Source organism: Tamandua tetradactyla, chromosome 17 (assembly GCF_023851605.1).
Source record: "Tamandua tetradactyla isolate mTamTet1 chromosome 17, mTamTet1.pri, whole genome shotgun sequence".
Classification (NCBI taxonomy): Eukaryota; Metazoa; Chordata; class Mammalia; order Pilosa; family Myrmecophagidae; genus Tamandua; species Tamandua tetradactyla.
The window spans coordinates 79,131,131-79,150,852 of NC_135343.1; the positions used below are offsets into that span (position 1 = coordinate 79,131,131).

Consider the following 19,722-nt stretch of genomic DNA (forward strand, 5'->3'; position numbering starts at 1 on the left):
GGTTCTGAGTCCAGAATTATTTTCTCCTGGTGCTCTAAAAGAATTGTTAGGAAAGTATGTGTTGCATCCACCCATTGCTTCCAAACTTTAAAATGGGTATACGTTTCATTGCCCTGGCCTATTACTGAGTAAGGCCCTTTAGGGGAGAATTTTCGTTTTTCCATAGTAAGCACTTGATTCATGAATAAGAAGCTAACTGGTAAAGAGCAGCACCATAAGTGCTATTTACTATATTTCATCATCATTGCAAATGAGATTACAAAATAGTCCTGCTCATCCCTTTAGTTGGGATTTACTTTCTGCTTCTTGTTTCCTTAGAAATGTATTTGCTAATTTCTGGTAACTGAGGACTAGTTAGGATGAAACAAGTTTCTCTGTGCTTTCACACTAGTGTAGTTGGCGTAGTAGAATCCACCACCTCTACACCCTGTAACTGGTTCCTATGGGGAGGTAAAGACCTGAAACAGGTAAACCATGAGACATGAGGCAGCGCTGGGTAAGGCCCTGATCCCTCCTGGGAGCAAACCTATCTGTTCTGAGGACTTGATAGTACTTTTCATACATTTCCTTAAGAAAAGCTGATTTACCTCAACCATTATAGCCTTAAGATACAGCGAGTGCTAGATGTTTGCTTTGGATTCTTAAAAGGATTTGACACTTAGGGATTCCTGAAGATCTTCAACCACTACTACCTTTTTTTGAAAACTTCCTTGTCTTTTTGTAATCTTTCAGAGTACATCCCTCCAGTATGTTTTATATTCCTACTTTACTCTGTTCTCCCCGCCCAGTGAAGCTTCTGGAACTTCTCTAAACTTATTTTCTCCTGTCCTCATTGTTTACTCAACCTTTAGAAAATTGGCTTGTCTTTATTCTGAAACTGCTCTTGAAAAGACCCCAAGACCTGTAATGGGTACTTTCAGGCCTTGGGGTTTTGACTCTCTTGGTAGTACCTGGAATTGCTGGCCATTGAGCTCTGAAGTTAGATGGCTTAGGTTTGGTCCTGTCTGCCTCACTTACTAGCTACATATGATGTGTGCAGTTAACTTACTCTCTCACATGCAAAGTGGGGGCGACAGATACTCACCTTGCTCTAAATACTAATGAACTATAATTCACAAAGACATGCTGAAATTCTATGCCACTTTTCTCTTGGTTTTTTCTTTTACTTCAGTGGCTCCATCTACCCTTAAGTGATCATTCGCCAGGACTCTATCCATGGTCCAATCCTCTTTTGCCCCTTTTGGGTGATTTAATACATAATTATTATTTTGACTGAATGTTCCAATGCAAAAATCATCGGATGCTGATCATTCCCAAATCTCTATCTTCAGGCCTTTTCCTGAGTTTCAGACTGAGATCGTGTCCCCAGAAAACTTTCTTCCCCTTCTTGTAATTTTGATTACAATCAATATCATCATCTGCGTAATCACAAAACAAGTCATACTAAATCTTTCTCACTGTAACCAATGAAGGCCTGTTAATTTTTAAGCTATCCTTCAGATTCCAATCTTTGCTTCCCCTCCCCTCACTTAAACTCAGTCTCTACCTTTTAGTCAAAGATTATGTAGAACCCCAATCTGACCATATCATGTCCCTTCGCACCAGCATATTACTGTACATAAAATAGGTCCAAGTTTTTTAGAAGGCACTTCGAGTCTTCTATTACCTGGCCCTGGCAACTCTTTCAACTTTTGCCAATTTCCAATCCATACGAGTGATACTGAACACTATAGTCCCCTGGCACAGTGTTGATTGTGTGTTATATTTTTACAGTATCTATGTTTCTGGCTCTACCACTAGACATTTTCCAGTGCAGGGACTTTCCAACTTACCTTCGTACCTCAAATGCCTAAAACAATTCCTGGAATATAGCAGGCACTCCTACTTGTTTATTAAACATTGCAGGCCTCTTTCCTTGTTTGGAAGAAATAATAACTCACTGTAGCAAATACTGATCACTTAAAAGGATTGTTCTTCAAGATTTCCCCCAAATTTCTAGAAAAATGTTAATTTTTTTTCCCACTTCCACTCCAGGCCTCTTCATTTACATTTACTACACAGGGAATGATTTGCTGTGGAAGTTTTCATGACAACAGTCATGCTTAATGCAACTTACTACCAAGCATCATTTTGCAGGTGATTAGAAGTTAGCAAGGCAAATCAGTGAGTTCGAACACTGATGCACACACCCACTCCAAAGGGTCACGTGATGTGGACATGAAGGTACACAAACGCAGCCCTGACGAGAACCGCGATCATTCCAGTGGTTATGATCATGCTAGTGAGGAGCAGCAGGGACAAGAGCAGGAAAGAAGTCACATAAAACTGGACACTGGGTGCCAAGATGAAAATATTTTTTTAATCTAGGTAAACCCAATGGCCCTTTCTGTTAAAAAAATCAATTACTTAAGGGAAGGTAATTAAGTAATATATGCACATTTAAAGCCTTTTTAATAGAATATAATATAGGTAGATGAGGTATCTAGAAAAGTAGAATGGGCAAAACCTAAAAAAAACCCAAGTCTAAGAACATAGGTGATTTGGGAACTGGAAAATCAGGTAAGTATAGATAGAAATGATTTCAAATGCTCTCCCTCAGCAAGAATTTATGTACAGGTATTCTATGTCCAGTACAGCTGGATACTAGCTCAGTCTGGTTCTAGAGCAGAAATGAAAATGATGCAGCGTATCTTTAATAATTACCATAGAGAACACTGACATCTTGTTCTCCAGTTCCTGGTACCAAGAGAAAACAAAGACCTAACAAACAGTATTTTCTGTTTTAATCTATTTGTTGTAAACAGAGGCAATATTTTAAAGAATTCATGTTTAAAATCCCCTCCTAAAATTTTTGTTTATCCAACAAACTCCCATATTCCTACTGTAAGACATCATTATTCATTACCTTTAAGGTTAAGAAGGTGTCTAAGATCCACAGACATACTCTAGGCAAAATTTAAGAACTTTACTACCAAAACTGGTGGTTTGAAGAAAGTATTGTATTTCTAGAGAACGTAATCTATGCCGAAGGAAAAATGTTAAAAACTCAATTCTTTTTGGTTTCAGAAATGTAGAAAAAAATTTCAGACTCTCAGGAGCAGAACAGTTATTTTTTAGTAGCTGAATAGTTTTAATGTCAAGACATGAGTTGGTTCTTCACTCTAAAAAGCCCAATTTAGTAGGAAAAGAATATTTCTTTTTAAAACTTATATTTTCAGTTCACTTCCTCTTACGAAAAAATCCCCCTTTCTTAGCAATAATGGAAAAACCACCAAAAAAGATTGAGGCCGTTAGTTTATCTTTGCCTAATATGTGTAGCAACAGCTACATCCAGTGGTCAGAGACTAGTAGTGAAGTTTTCTAGCTGTCATGTTATAATAAAGGTACATTTGGAAATAGTTTCAATTTATCCGAGGTTTCAGGGTTATGTTTCACTACAAATTATGTTTTAAGGAAATACTTAAGAATATTTTGGGAACAAAGGCTTTAGTTCATAAGCTTGAAGCAAGTATAAGAATAATTCAGTTAAAACAACAGGCTAAAATAAAACTCAAACCAAAGAGAGAACTTACAGATACTTTATTGCTCACCTTTCACACAAAACACACCTCCAGCCACTTTCTTTCACAGCTTGACAATGTTTACGTGTACAAAAACCCAGCAAGAAGCGTCATGTAGATTTCAGTAAAGGAGAATGTAACACATTAACGCAGCTAGGCTTTTGTTTTCTGCAGCAATAATAAAGGGCCTCCTGCACTAAGCAAAAATCTGTCTTTAACTTGGTAGTGCATTTCTTCCATTACAAAAAAAGTCTCCTGCCCAAAGCAAACTAACTTGTATTTGCTGAGCCAGCAGTATTAACTCATGCATAAAACAAATTTCAGTTTGCTGTTTCTCTAGCAATTTCAAGTAAAAATAAGGTCGAAGGAGGAACTTGTTTTGGATGGATGCAGGTCAGTTTGAATTGCCATACTTAACTAGATGCCTACATGTACTATGGAAGTTTACAACTTAATTTGCTTTTATAATCTTTACGGATTTTGGCTGTGTTCAAGGTTTTCAGAGTTGAGTGTATGGTACAGTATTCCACCGAAGGATAAGGCTACTGAATGTGCTATCTGCAGAAGAGCTCATTTAATAGGAACTGACATACAGGTCTATCACGAAGCAAATGTGGCATAACCTCTTCGAATAAAAAAGCCAACGGGGGCAGAACTGTGCTTGGAGAAAAGGCATTAGAATATTTTAAGCAAAACACATATAAATGGGTTGTTACTATGAGGAAAATTTCCTAGTTGTATATCTAAAAAAATCTAGGAGAATCCTCATTTTCAAAACTGCATATTGAAAAGATGAAAACTACTTATTCCAGCAGTTTCTTCAAAAAAGTATGCCTGTTCTGACTTGGAATTAGTTGACTGGTCAAAGATTAAAGGCAATTTTATTACCTTTTTAAAAAATTCTTTATACAAAGGAGAGATGTTGTAATTCTCAAATAAACAGCATTATGTAAGTCCATTTAAAAAAAAAACAACAGAATTGAATGACGACCTACAAATGCTTACACCAAGCAGGTATCTGCCTGCTACCTGTGGTCTCACACGAATTCAAAATCAATTCTGGATTCAGGATTCTGGAACTAAGGTTTCTATTATGTGAGCTCTAGCAAAATGTAAGGTTCTGTAGCCTCAACTAGTATAATGTCTTCCCTGTCCAAATCCAGAATGATTATACTGATAACCTCCATGCTGGAAGTGCTGTTCGAATTGGCCTCCTTGGTGATAATTCTGGCTCCCTCGCCCTCCCCAGCCCCCTCCCTGGCCTCCACGCCCACCCCGGCCTCCACGCCCTCCTCTCCCTCCACGCCCACTGCCTCGTTCCCCGTGGGGCCCAGCATCTTGGTATCTGTTGTCCTGTTGGTATCCACCACCCTGATATCCGCTTCCCGTGTATGTAGATGTTTGGAAGCCACCATAACCGCCGCCTTGATAGCCTCCACTGTGGCCACTGTGATAGCCACCTGGCTGGAAACCCGAATCTCGATAACCACCATCCTGGTAGCCGCCTCCTCCTCCACTCCCTCCGTCTGTCCAGCCTCCTTGATGCTTGTTTCCTCTGCCTCCCCCTCGGCCTCCGTGGTCATAGCCGCCACGCCCACCTCTGCCGCCTCCTTGATCGTGACCTCCGCGAGCTCCGTAGGAGTGTTCGTAGCCGCCTCGCCCTCCTCCCCGGCCTCCTGCTTGCGGCTGGGGCCCATCTTGCCTCTTCTGCCACGGGGGCATCTCTGGGGGTGGCGGCTCAATCTCGTTGGGTCTCCCCCCTCTGTCGGGCACCCTGCCCATCAACACCTACGGGGCGAGAGAGAGACTTGGAACTATTTTTCTGTATGAAGAGAAAGAGATGTATCTGAGACAAAATTAAAAGCATTCTGATCACCTTATTGATGGCACAGGCAGTCTTTTCTCTAATAGAGCCACTGCTAGTCCTTAAAATCTTTGACAAGTCTTGTCTTGCAGCCAAAAGATGGGCGACGGAAATAACACTTTTAGGAGATAAGACCGAGCGTTTTGGCTGGTAAACCTTTGCTAGTTTTTCAGTCTGGCTCTGTTGAAATAAAAGTGTTCAAAGACATTCAGTTTTCAAAATGGCATGATATACTTGTATCAAGTAAGTTAAAGATGTCTAAAATATCTGATAATCATATTTACCAGATTTCATATGGGAGAAAGAAGTTATGTACTCACCACTGCTCCTACCTAGTCGAGAACTATCTTACCATTCAGCTGCCACCAGATTTACTGATACAGCAAGGGATGGTGATGGCAGGGAGAGGGCAATGGAGTGGAGGGAGCCAATGGGTTTCCTTCAGGTTTGAGGGGCGAAAAATGCAAAAAAAATCTTCCCCCACGGGATCTATGATCAAAAACAATTACTTTATCTATTCAAATGTAAGAATATAAGCCATTTCAACAATTTTATTTTTAAATTTTCTCTTCTTGGGTTTCTACAAGATAATGAGAGCTGAGACTAATCTATATTGATGATGTGCTAATACATACATTTCTTGCAAAAGTGATTCCCCCATTTAATACTTCCTTCTATTATAAATAACAAATAATATGGTCTATTTTAACTACAGAGTAGAAGAATAAGTTAATGATTAAGACTATTCGCTCTAGAGAGACAGACAGATCACTGGGAAATTAGTGTATGTCAGTCAAACACTGAGCCTTTGTTCCTGAGGTTTTTGACCTGAATAATAAGAAATACAGTAACATATAACGTATAGGGTTGTTAGGAGAAGATTAAGACATAACTGCTATAAAATACTTAGCATAGTGCCTGGGTAATAAGAGGTACTCAACAATGCTGATAGTTATTACTCAACAACTTAATGAAAGTTTACCTCTGCCAGTGTAAAAAATTCACTAGAATAAGCCTACTCAGAAGGTGGCGGAAATAACAAAAAATGTCAGAAATGTTAAAACTCTTTAAGTTAGTAATTTTACTTTAATATAACATTAAGAAAAATAAAAGTGATAATACAGAAGTCATATGCTTCAATGATTTAAGTGAAACAGAAAGCTGGATAAGCATCTAGTATCAATGAAATTTGATGGAATAAATTATAGAGCAGCTATTAAATAACAAAATTATGATAAGTAGAAACATGGAAAATGTTTAGGTCATATTAAGTGAAAAAATAGAATGCAAAGAGGTATATACACTATTCTTGTACATACTGACAAAGTGAGGATGATAATACTAAAATGAAAATAGTTTTGGGTGAGATAGTGGAATAATCACTGATTTTTTATTTTTTAAACATTTTTTTTAGTTGGAAGATAAAGGGATTGTTAAAGAGAACGTTTCCTGCATTATGTCTTATATTTATTTTTCTTATAATCACTATAGTACCTAGAATAAATACTCAATTAATGCTCGTTAAATGGAAACACACACCTTTGAAAAACAGTTTGATATATACCTCATATAACACTGATTTAAAATGAAATTTCAAAGTGAGATATAAGTATATAAATTTCATTAAATGAAATAAAAACTTAATTTATGCACATTAGAGCAATTTGTATAGTCTTTCCTGATCCTCCCCAGTATATCTATATATTCCATAGAATCATCATGAGTTATAGTTCAAAAGGATCTTACATATCATCTAATGATGTCAGGCTAATGATGTCACTTTAAAAATTATTAAAAATGAGGAGAGTAAACGGAAACTCAGTCATGCACTGGGGGCCTCCGCTGTAGAGCCTGTTAACTGAAGTGCCAAGACCAGAACCTCGGGCTGATGGCACCTCTTGCAGTGCATTTCCATCCATCATCGTATATTTTTCTAGCTGAAAGTTAAAAGTCACTATTTTTGATACTCCACCATGCTGAGAGTGAAATGATTATTTTTAGTCAAAGATAATTAAAAAGGACTGGTTATTTCTTAAATAACAGTGACAGAAGAGAATAGAATTTATTCCTGGTAGTACCAGTAACTAGCTGAGAGATCGTAGGTAAAGTCTCCATTTATCTGGGCTTCCACTTTCTTGCTTGCAAAATGCAGGGTGTTTTAAGACTGATTTAAAATCCTCTTTCTAATTCTAAAATATTACAATTCTATAAATATCTACCCTAACAATTAAAGAGATAGCCAGATATAACTGTACTAAGTTTTAAAGATTTTAGGGGGAACTACTGTTAAGATAACTGAAGAACTAAATAGAAACTTCATTTTCTGAGTCAATGAAATTCAGAGGAAAACCTATTTTCAAAGATGAATGAAGTAGTAAAGGAATACCTAGCACTAACGCATCTAGACCAACCTTCACAATAGTTCCATTTTAGGGTCCTATAGGCCAAATTAACCAATTATTCCAATTAATTCTCATTTTATTAGTCATACAGTAGGTATTTAATATGTATTTAATAACCAAGACTTTTACTGGATTAGCTTAAACTGAAATAAAACTTAAATCTTACCAAATTCTCCAATTCTCTATAAATACATCATATTTGGATTTACAAAACTCAGTATTTCTAACTTCGATTACCAAATTAAATTGTTAGCCTGAAATATATAGAACACAAGTAATTCGAAAGCAGAATTTATTATTTTAGTAAGTTTCAGATATGAAATTTTCTCTCACAATGGATGCTTCTGGTAGGAGCTATAAATCCAGTTTTGTTGAAAAATATAAAAATAATTTGAAATACAAATAATGTGTTCATCATTGCTGGCTAACTGAAAAAATGGCTACTCAGCAATTCACTAGAGAAAGATTCCTATGTGTGTGCTTTATGTGTTCCTCTTGCAGTCTCTGCTGTACCTAAACTGTGCTAGAATTGCTTAGGGAACATGTCTATAAATATCTTGTTCTTTTAAATTATTTAACGTGCACCTTAGCTCTGTCAGACCAGCCAAAGGACTGTACAGTGACATCCAAGCGTTTTATTAGCAGCTTTCTCCGAACTTCATATTCATTGGCTATGGCTTGGTTAATTGCTTCTATCTTTTCCTGAAAAACAAAATAAAAAGACCAGTTAGAATTTAAATCTGCTTGCTACTCTGTCTCAAAAGGACAGAACTATTTTATTCATAACTGAATGCCTGGCACTTAGCATGCACAGTCCCTTACACATAATGGATTAATAGTTAATAGGCAAAATGATAGGCAAAGTAATGTTAAGTCTCAAAACATAGTACAGAACATGTAAAATAATTTTCATTTAGCTTTCCCACAATTCACTGCGTAAAACTCAGCTCAATGTGGTTTTTGGCTTGAGGGTAACTGATGTGGCAATTAGGAATCCACATCATACTGAACTTCAATTTATTTTATTCAGCTATGAGATATTTACAAATGATGAGATAAATGCTTCTAATCTTATACAAATAAATCATTCTGCATTAGTTTTGAGATTTACAGAAATAATACTTATTTTAAGAATGTCTGCTTAGAAAGCTACATATTAGAAAAACATAACTTAAAAACTGTAATTATAAATGCTGACATCAAAATGATGGAGTCTGGTTCCCTACAAATTTTACTCAAGATGAACACTACTCACCCAGTGGGCTGGTCCCATTGGTTTCTTCAATAAAGGCTTTCCCACATGATTAGGTGGAACTTTTGCTAATGTCTCCTTTAACTGACACAAAAACATAGATAAATGAATAAACAAATCTAAAAGTAAAAATGTATCTACCTTATCTGCCCAATTCCCATCATATCTTGCCATCAAAAGGTGATTCCTGACAGAGGCAAAGGTGGAGGACGTTTTGAAATATAAAAGAGCCACACGAAAAAGACACTCGCTCAGCCCACTCCTCAGGTGCCTACAGAAGTATGATCTCTTCACTGCACCTAGAACAGTGCCTGACGGGAGGCACTCAGTGAGTATTTGCTGAATGATGAATGAGCACACACAGAAAATCAGGACTGTAATGCACTGCCACTTCCCCATAGCGCTCAGCCAAATACTGAAATACCCCATAACGTGAAGGTACCAATTCTTAGAGGCCAGCAGATATGCATATGCATATAACAAATATTTTTTTCTCTTTTAGCCATTCACTTATGAAGATTGCTTTTTCCTATTTTATATATATGTGTGTGTGTGTATATATATATATATATATACACAATCTTTTTTTTGCATGGGCAGGCCCCAGGAATTGAACAGGCGAAAACTCTGCCGGCTGAGCCACCGTGGCCCGCCCCCTATTCAATTATATTTTAAAACCTTAGCTGCTGATAATTTGTGGTATAAAAATAATTATTTATTTTTGCATACTAGATTATGTGAGCATTCAACAAATCTAGTTTGCCAAATGAAACAAATTGGACTTTAACTGACTGGATTAAAAAAAAGACAAAAAGCTTTAACATCTTTTCTGTCCAGTCAATGGGAAGGAAGATGGTAATATTTAATGATAAAGACCTTTAAAATTAATTATATCAACATTCAATGATAAAATGACTTTTAGAAGGACTTAAGTCTTATCTTATAAACCAGAGTCAAGTTTCCTTTTAGAAAAAGAAACAAGCTAGCAAGTTAAAAAGTACTAAAATGCTAATTTCTCTTTAAGATATCTAGAATTTAAAACCCCAAACTCATTTAGTAACAGTTATTTAAGAATATGCACATTAGGTTCCCACTAAGACAAATCCACGTCATTGTTTCATTTCAAGCAAATGCAGGACTATGCCTTTAATACACTACAATCTGGTACTAAAGGTCTTACTTTTTTTTCAATCCCGCTGAAGAATTGGAACATAGTTATATTGGCTGGAGGTTTGGACATTCCTAGAGCAATACATATGCCTTTCAACTCTTGAAAGACCTCACTACCGCCTCCTTCTTGAGCTTTTTTTGGAGGAGCATTCACACAGAGCATTCTGGCAGCTTCTAGTTCTGAGATGAGGTATGCTGAAGTAAACAAAATAAGATTTCAAAATGAGATACAGCTACAGTTAATAGTCATAAGTCTTGGGTCACAATGCTATAGACCTATTGATATGTAATTTTTCAAGCTGCGAGAATGGACAAAAACAAAGAAAACCATTTTTACTTGTGAATGACAAAGCACATAAACCCCTTCTGCGAACCAGATAGTCGACCCACACATGGTGTTTACAGACTGATTTAAAAATAAGCAATTCTTGGAAACCAAAGATCACAGTAGATCAAGTGTAAAAATGGATTCTTAAATTCCACCATTAAGGAACCTCCAGAACAGGGGTAGCATTTGCAAAAGGCAGCAGGTGGCCAAATTTCAGGGACAGTTAAAAAGGTTACCTTATTTCACTCTTTCTCACCACTTGTGAGCACCAGCGATACAAGCACTTTGCCTTTTGCTTCCACACTCAGGCAGCCCAGCCAGAACTGGCACGAAGCAACGTTTCTAAGTAGCTTAAGTTCAACTCACATAAGAAGCACATAAAGAGAAGTGGGAAGGCACAAAACTCCCCCAAAGTACCTTTCCCACAGTTTCCAGTATCCTAATGCCACCCTTTGGCTGCTCAAAGAAAATCCTTTTCCATCTATATTCTTCTCAGGACTCCCTGACCCCTTCAAAAAACCTTTCCAAATCAATTCTTGGTAGAATGGCCCTTTGTAGAATACCATCCCCTTGTGTGTCGATTTCAGGTATAGTGAGGGTTGCAATCTGCTTCAGGTAATTTAGTTTAAGGTATAAAAATTCAATAATGTTTCTTTAACTCTCCCAAGGACAATTAAATTTTATAAAAGATGATTAATAATCACTTGAATCTTAGGATTTCAAGTATGTGACAAAGTGACAACCTTCAGGCAAAAGTAAGGACATATATAAGTTTTGGAAAAAAACATTCTCTAGGCCACTATATCTTACTAGATGTATAAAAGTAGGACCAGTTTTAACATCTCACTTCCTACAACCAAGGTGCAATGCAAGAAGTACAGGAGTTATAATTTTGGCAAATCATTTCTGAAAAGCTAGCAACTCCTGTTCTTAACAATAAAAACAGCTAAGTTTCAGAAAGATTATTCTAAACGGGTTTGACAAAATCTTAGCGTGTCTGATATAGCAAACTATATTTACAGGTTGAAGCAACGTGTAGACATCAAAATGGTAAAACCCCACTAATGATGAAAATAATCACTGTTTTTGTAAACACAGTTTTAATGGAATACTACCACATTCTTTGACTATGCACTACCTATGGCTGAGTTGGGCACCTGAAGTTGTGGCAGAGACTATCCGTGGCCCACAAAGCCTAAAATATTTACTATGGGCCCTTTAAGAAGTTTGCTGAGGTCTATTCTAGAGCATCATATATTATATGATTTTATAATAAATTGGTTTTCTAATTTGGGACAACATACTCAGGCATTCACAAAATTAGTTTCCCAGTAGTTATCATGAAAAAATATTAACTGATACCGATATATTCAAAGCATTCGGGAAAGTCCTGAAGATAAAAAAACAAACAAAAGATTATTCCTACTGCATTCTAATTGGCAATAAAGAACATATGCATAAGAAGCTGACTACCTCTTCATCACTAGGAACTCAGATATCTGACTTACTTTACTAAGGGAATACATCTGAGAACCATAAAGGCCAAAGAACAGCCAGACAGAGTCCTTAATCTGACTCACGAGAATCTTTCAATTCAATTTTACTAACAATTCTGATGAGGTTGGTTTGTCCCCTTCCCCACCCAACCCCAAAACACAATGTGTTAAAAGAATCAAACTAGGCAGGCAAGGATGCCGGAAGAAGTAAGTAAAATTATAGCATCAAGATGTGACAAATGATCCTTGGAAAGATGATAAATATTTACACAAAGCAAGTAGAGAACAAAATGACTGTGTGTATGTAAATACTACAGTGAAAGAGGATACAGACTGAAGGGATAAGTTAGAAAAAACTTAAGTGAAGATGAAGAGAAGGGAAAGTGAGCTGTGTGGATGTGTTTATGCATAAAGAATTCAAACAGCAGGTAACTTAGTGGATTAAGTCCTTTAGTTGAGAAGCAAATAGCTGTGTATAACTGAAGAGCATTTGAGATTATGGTATATTAAAATAAAGCCTTTAATTATGACCCTGAGTCCAAAATAATTTTCAAGGCAATCTGCTTAAGAAATAATTTTACAAAGATTTATATTCAAATTACTTTTTTTTTTTTTTTTTAAAGGGAAACATTTTTAAACATTTTCTTGTTTTATTGTATTCTGTTTCTCCGTTTTTGTTACATGGGCTGGGGCCGGGAATCGAACCGAGGTCCTCCGGCATAGCAGGCAAGCACTTTGCCCGCTGAGCCACCGCGGCCCGCCCTCAAATTACTTTTATAAGTATCAGTGCTAAAAAGGGCAAAAGCTGAGCTCTTTGGAAGAATTCAGGGTTATTTCTAAGAATTCCAGATAGTTTTCTTCCTGTTTAAGATAACATATGTAGGAATAAATAAATATTTATTATTCGTAAAAATAAATGGCACAACAAAGAATCAGTAAGTATACTGTGGTCTGAGCCAGTTATCGAAAATATATCATTTCAAGGATATAGAATGAATGTATAAGAACTATAACCAGCAATGTTGATTATATTTTATTTGCATAATTTCTTAGTAAAAATCATTTGACAGGCAAAGGAAAAATTAAGAAAGAAATCAGTGTCCAAGAATAATGGCTAAATGCCTTTTTTAAAAAAACTGAACCTTGAAAACAGGAATCATAGCAGAGTTTGTAAAAATAAACACAAGCATGTAAAAAGCCTCTGAACTGTGTTTGTCATAATAAGAACTATAATATTCAATTAAACAAAGTTTAATCCTAATGTTTTTCAGAATGCTATAAAAATTCTGAGTTAAGACTATTTGTTGTGATTATTGGCGTGCTTATATAAAGCAATAAAAGTTATGATTCTACTTACTGTTTTTCAGGGTGAAAAAAGAAATAGCAGTTATTTCATAAAAAGCATGGAAGAAAATGACTTTTCATTAAAACTGTATATCCCGGAATGATCAGTAAGTACAGGAACAAGTCAACTATTATTCTAGAAAAGCTTTACATTGTAATTTGACACATTTACAAACAAAACCAAAAGCCCCAATAATTACCCAGCCACACAGAAATATCACCAGGCAAAAATGCTTTAACTAATTAAATTTACCGCTTACTTTAATGCATGCTTTATCGCTTCCAAAAAAAAAAAAAAAAAACCTTTAATATTCCTGTACTATCTTCCCAGTTGATTTTAGCGTGTATCTAGAGCGCTCAGGCTTACTGATCACACATCGGAACGGTGTTCCAGCACTACCAGGGCAGCAGGAGGATCACCAACGTTGAAATGAGAAAAAAAGATACTACCAATTATTCAAACAATAATAATGCCACTTGTGCTCTGGCCCACTGCCAGCTCCTAAACTGGAAGTCTAGAAGAGCTCTGTTCTTTAAAAAAAAACAAAAGAAAGAAAGAAAAAACATTCTGAACTAAATCCCTTAATGAAACAACACAAAAGCACTATCAATTTATCAGTCGTAGAAGAGAAGAGCCACATGCTTGCAGCCCTGGACTTACTGAGCAGGAGGAGGCAGTTCTTCTGAACGAGCAGGCGCTGGGTCACATCCCCTGATGTCAGTGACAGATACGGACAGTTCATTTCCCCTAGCAGCCCACTCACCTCAAGCTGGAATTCTTCAGCTTCACTCGGACCTTTTAAGAAGGAAAATAATCTTATTTTAAAATACTGATTGTTTTTCCATTAGCATAATTATCATTATATAAATTGAAATTAACAGGATTGTCCCAAATGTCTTTCCTTTCTAACTCATCCTTTCTCACACCACTGCAACTTTCTTAAATACTGTTTTCATTATGTTTATTTCCTTACTTGACAACTTACAATGGCTCCCTAACTTTTACTTCCTTTAATCTAATTTTTCTGCCTGTCTTAAAATACTCTTCACAGGCCCTCTGGTTTGCCCTTCCCAAGATATTAAGTTATAATCACCTCCACAAACATTCATGTCAGGCCAGACTCATTTCCACTGCTGCGCCTTCATTTAAGTCACTCCTTGTGATTGTAAGCCTTCTACTATCTCCTCTTCATCAACCCCACCCGAGCATCAGAGCCCAGTCTGGTCCTGGACGGAACCTTTCCTGAGTACTGTGGTGCTCACTGATTTCCTCCCCCTGAGAACCACAAAGTGAAGCATTTAGTTACTGTACTAATCTCTGGCTGTTTCACTTGTGTCTGATATTCTCAGTCACAGCAAATTCGAGGACTGTGTCCATGACTTATAGTTCTGTGTTCCTGTAACATTTTTAAAAGAATACAGTTCACTGGGTAAGCCAAGGTAAAAAACAAAAACAAAAACAATGCTCCTTCTTGCTATTTTGATGGTTCCCTATTCAATATCATAGAGGGATAAACAACTGAAAAACTCTGAGTAACCTGATTTGAGTCCATTTTCTCATCTGTAAAATGAGAAAGCTGTATCGTCAGTGTTTTGCAGAGTTCCACAAGCTCCTTTAGGAGCAGATGGGGAGGATGAGGAGAAAGGAGTGCTAAAGGGGCTCACTTTGGACTTCAAACAGAGCTATATTTTATCTGTTTTATATATAAAGCTCCCTTTGAAGAAAGGGGCCCCAGGTTAAAAGTAGTTATCATTCAGTGTAAGTGTCTGCAAAGGCGCCTACCATCTCGGAGATGCAACACAGCACCGTGGCTGAGTGTGCTGCCTCCTGAGCCTGACTGCTGGGTTCCGTCCTATTCCTCCAGCCACTACTGTGTCTTCAGGAGAAGCGGCTAAACTCTTTGTGCTTCCTTGCTTCACACATAAAGGAGTAATGAAACCTATTTCATAAGGCTGTCCCGTCTTAAATGAATTAAAACACGTAAAATGTTTAAGCACAGTGAGTGCTCAATAAATATAAGTTGCTATCCTTATGTTATGCCAAATCCTCCTTAACAATTAGAATTAGACGGAACTAACGTGTTCCGATTAAATACATGAAACCTTTAAGAGAGGAGATCTTCAAACCTTAATTTTCCTTATGGGTAGGTTAACAGTGGGCATTTTTCTTTGTCTCCTATTATATAGGTTTACCTATGGTAGGAGGGTACCAGATAAAGGGTGTCAGGTTCCAAGCTTCTGTCTCTTTTGCAGAGTCCATGAACTAGTGCTACAGTGATAATAAAATTGGGAAATTTAAAACAACCCTCAATCCCAGAAATCAGTATGACGCTGGAGATGCACTCATATTCCCGACGACACAAAAAGCCTCTTAACAAAGTATTCTCATGCATAAAAGAATTGTAATGCATTTACTTTACATGCTGTATTTGTATATGGAATCTGGAAGCCCTAGGAGAAAAACCCCAATTTCTAGTTCTAGCCACCAATCCAGGACCTCTCAAGTTAGGTTTTACTAAGTATGAAAAGTTCACATATTTTGTACTTCCTGTTTCTCAGTAGCAAGGCTTGTGCAGTCTCCACAAGTTTTTAATAGTTATGTGATTTTATTCTACTTTTCAACTTCTGAATCCCCTTGTCTTTAAAAGCAATGAAGGGGAAAAAATCTTGGCTTCTTTACATTTACGAAAACCTTGAGTTTTCAGCTTTAGTACTGATATTGTTCAACTGACAATACCCCCATTTTAATTTTATATTTTGCACCTAAGAGTGAATGTGTACTTACTGTTAGTTGCCTGCACATTTTCCTCGAGTTTACAGAGCACTCTTAATTCAGACACCAGCCAAGCACAGAGTTTGGTAAACTCGGGGGAACTGGCTCCACTCGCGACTGCCTGAGACAGAGCGCCATCTTCTAACAATGCACCCTTGTAACTGGTGGGCAAGAAATTACACTTCAGAAGAATATAAAATCATGCCTGATATAGAACAAATAAACTGTATCTTGGCATTATGTGCATAATTAAGCAATAATTTATTAAAGAAACATTATTATAACCAATTTCTAAACTTGCAAACATAAACACTAACTACTACAAAAATTAGCCAAATGGTAACTGCATTTCAATCATTCCAAATCCATGTAACCATTTAGTAGATGCACATATACTACATTAATTTTTGTAAATTTATTGAAAACCCTCATATGTGCAAAGGTTTCTTTGCTTACTTTAATTGAATTGAGCAGTGAAGTCAAATTAACAAGTGATAGCCAATGTCTCTACGTACTATTATAGATAGAAAACTTAGATTATCCTTTCTAGAAAATTTGTCAGAAATCAGTTTAGTGAAGTTTTTAATGACTCTTTAAAAGCAAAAAAAAAAAATAAATGGTTCTGCAACCATTTATTTGTATTCAATGACAGGTAAGACCAGGAAGACATAGTAATACCAGAGAAATGTCAAGATTAGTTAAAAAATTGCCAGTACGTTGATGTTTGGGTGAACTGGGGCATCTGAAACCTGATCCTTTCTTTGCAAAGTTTTTAAATTCAAATGTAATTAAAGAAAATTATAAAATGTTCAAACATTCATAAAAGACAACAGTAATAACGAACTCCAATAATCTATATTCTAGAATTAAAATAATTTTGCCACTCTCAAAGTAATTGTAAAGTATATTTTCAGGAAACTACTTTATTCTCTTTTAAATGAAATATTGACAAAAATAGTTATTAAACATTCTTAAGATAATCTGATATTTAGAGGTATATTAGGGAAATCCTTGATCCCTTTAAAATATGATTACATATTATGGGATGGAAAAAGTATTACACAAAAAATGAGACTACCTATATATACCCTGCCATCTAGATTCAAAATCACATTAGTAGACACTGATATAAAGGGACTGGGCCTAGAAATTTCTCTTCACGTTTCACAAAGACTTTATTAGTTTATCTGACAATTACTGAATTCCTACTGTGTGCCAGGTTCGATTTCTCAGTGAATCCTTCAACCATACACAGCAACTTTTATGTTTGATGAAACATCACCCAAAAAAGGTTAAAACTGATAGTTTTCTGAAAGGCCCGTGGTTTACATTACAATGCATCTGAATTATTTGGAACAACCGTTACAGGAACAACTACTCTTACAGCACCTAAGAGAGGAAAGTTGTGGTTCAAAGGGTAAAAGAACAAGAGTGCTGGGAAGAAACAGCACCTGCCACCGATTCTTAAGCCTCTACTCGTGCTGACCGTGACCACATTCAGTCATTTGACTAATCCCTCCTTGCTCTCATCCCATTCCTCCTTTTACATTAACTCCAAGTGTCACTCCTTCCAGAAAGCCTCTTGGACTTCATCTCCTTTCCCAGCGAAGGAAGGGGGAGGCCGTCCTCAGGGTGCCTCGCTGGACATTGGCACACAGAGCGGGAGCTTCCAGTCTGCCCTTCCCTTGGGCCCTCAGCGCCCACCCCAGCGCCCACTGCAGAGCATGCATTCCTCAACAGCGCTCACCAAATGATGGTGTCATGTGCGCGCAAGCCATGTGGTCTGAGATTCCCACCAGAAAGAGAACACCAATTTTTACTCACACCCTAATCAAGGACGTACCGAAGTATTGAGAAGTGCTCATGAGAATTCAGAGCAAGTTCCAAAGAAAAGAACCGTAATTAACTCTGACAAAGAAAGGTGGGAAGCATTGACACTTCCTTCCCTAAAAAACTACCATGACAGCTGGGCTGATTCCGGGGACCCTCACTGCGTCTTTTCCTAGAGGTTTCCCCCAAAGGCTTCCACGTCATGAAAAAGGCAAAAGGAAAGTTTTGATAAAGGACTTGTTACCCTACAAAGAGAGCTAGAGTTAAATCTGTATTCTTTGTCGTCGTGACTGTGGCCAAATAGTTAATGAAATAATTGGTTTTGGGGACCACCACGTAGCCAAAGGAGTTCGGAGTTCCCAAGTTTTAACAGCATTTCTGATGGGAGCGACCACCGGGAGGAGCAGCCTTACTTCCTGGTCCAGACACCGGTGACTTATGGCTGAGTAAATGTCAGAAGGAGAGACGGTGCCCAACAACACGCAGGAGCCTCGGGAGGGTGCGCGTGGGGGTGACCCGAGGGCTGAGGGTCCCCGAAGCTGCGTGCCACCGGGACCCGCCAGCGGCCCCCACCGGGCAGGGCGCTGGGTGCAGCCGGCACAGCCGCGAGCACAAGGCGCCTGCGGACAGGCCACGGGGCAGGGGAGGCGTCTGGGCGGGCCGGGTGGCTGGAGCAGGGGCTGCAGAGCAGGACGTCGGGAGGACAGGCGGGAGCGGAGGGGCCGCCCGGGCACCTGCGCGGGGCCAGGGCAGGAGGCCCCGGAGCAGCGGAGACGCGGCGTGGGGGCGGGGGCACCGGAGGCCAGACAATGACACGCAAGACGGACACCCGCCGCGGGGGCCTCGGCGGCAGGGGGCCCGGGGCGGGCCCGGGGGGCGCCGGAGGGGCGGGCCCCGAGCCGGCGAGGCCGGCGGGGACGTGGCCGGGGGCCCCGGGCCGCAGCGCGGCGACAGCCAGGGGCCGCGGGGTGCGGCGCACGGGGCAGGGGGTGTCTCAGGCACGGGCGGGGGAGGTGGCCCGCGGGCCGGGCGGTGCGGGGCTGGCGAGGCCCACGGCCCGGCAGCCTTACCCCAGATCTTCCAACGACTCCAAGATGTCAGTCTCCATGAGGTCACACTCCATGCTACTGTGGTATTCAAATTTCCGAGTCGTCAGGCTCCCCTCTCCGCCGGCAACGCGTCCGCTCGCGCATGCGCCGCCTTCCCGGAACTTCCAAATCGACAGCGGGCGCCTCAGCCCCTCAACTGCGCATACTCCGAGCATGCGCACAAAGCCTGGTCCTGCCCGCCGCCCCACCCCTACCGGCCAAGGGCTCGCCGGCGGGCCCGCTCCGCACATGCGCATTGCCTGGAGGCTGAAGCCAGCCGCCAGAAGAAGGGCAGGAGGACCGGCTGCGTGGCAGCTGGGCGTGGGGACGCGGCGAGGGCGGGGGCCGCCGCTCTCCCTTTCCTGGGTGTACGCATGTGCGACTCCCGCGGGTGTCCCTGCCCTTGGGTGGGTGGAGGCTGAGGAACGTGGAGCAGCTGGAGCCCGGGGAGCAGCTGGGGTGCTGCTCCTCAGCCCGCCGGCTACTTCTAGCCTTAGCTGCGGGTCGCGGTTGCAGGGAAAGTTCCTAAGCGCGCTGGAGTGCACGGCACGTGCCGGACTGCGTTTCGTTTTCCTCGTGGCTGCAGTATTTGTGTTCCAGGGTTAGGAAGGAGGC

The 19,722-nt window shown here is 39.3% G+C and overlaps 1 protein-coding gene across 1 annotated transcript; it reads right to left on the minus strand.

The window, feature by feature from the left end:
- Positions 1 to 3,564: 3,564 nt before the first annotated feature.
- Positions 3,565 to 19,255, minus strand: FAM98A (family with sequence similarity 98 member A). Its single transcript, XM_077135052.1, has 8 exons — positions 19,090 to 19,255; positions 16,202 to 16,350; positions 14,078 to 14,212; positions 10,259 to 10,443; positions 9,082 to 9,162; positions 8,412 to 8,528; positions 5,437 to 5,604; positions 3,565 to 5,348 (listed from the first exon to the last, which is right to left on the minus strand). The coding sequence occupies exons 1-8, from the start codon at positions 19,140 to 19,142 to the stop codon at positions 4,689 to 4,691; spliced, it is 1,548 nt and encodes a 515-aa protein (XP_076991167.1). The 5' UTR covers positions 19,143 to 19,255; the 3' UTR covers positions 3,565 to 4,688.
- Positions 19,256 to 19,722: the final 467 nt, after the last annotated feature.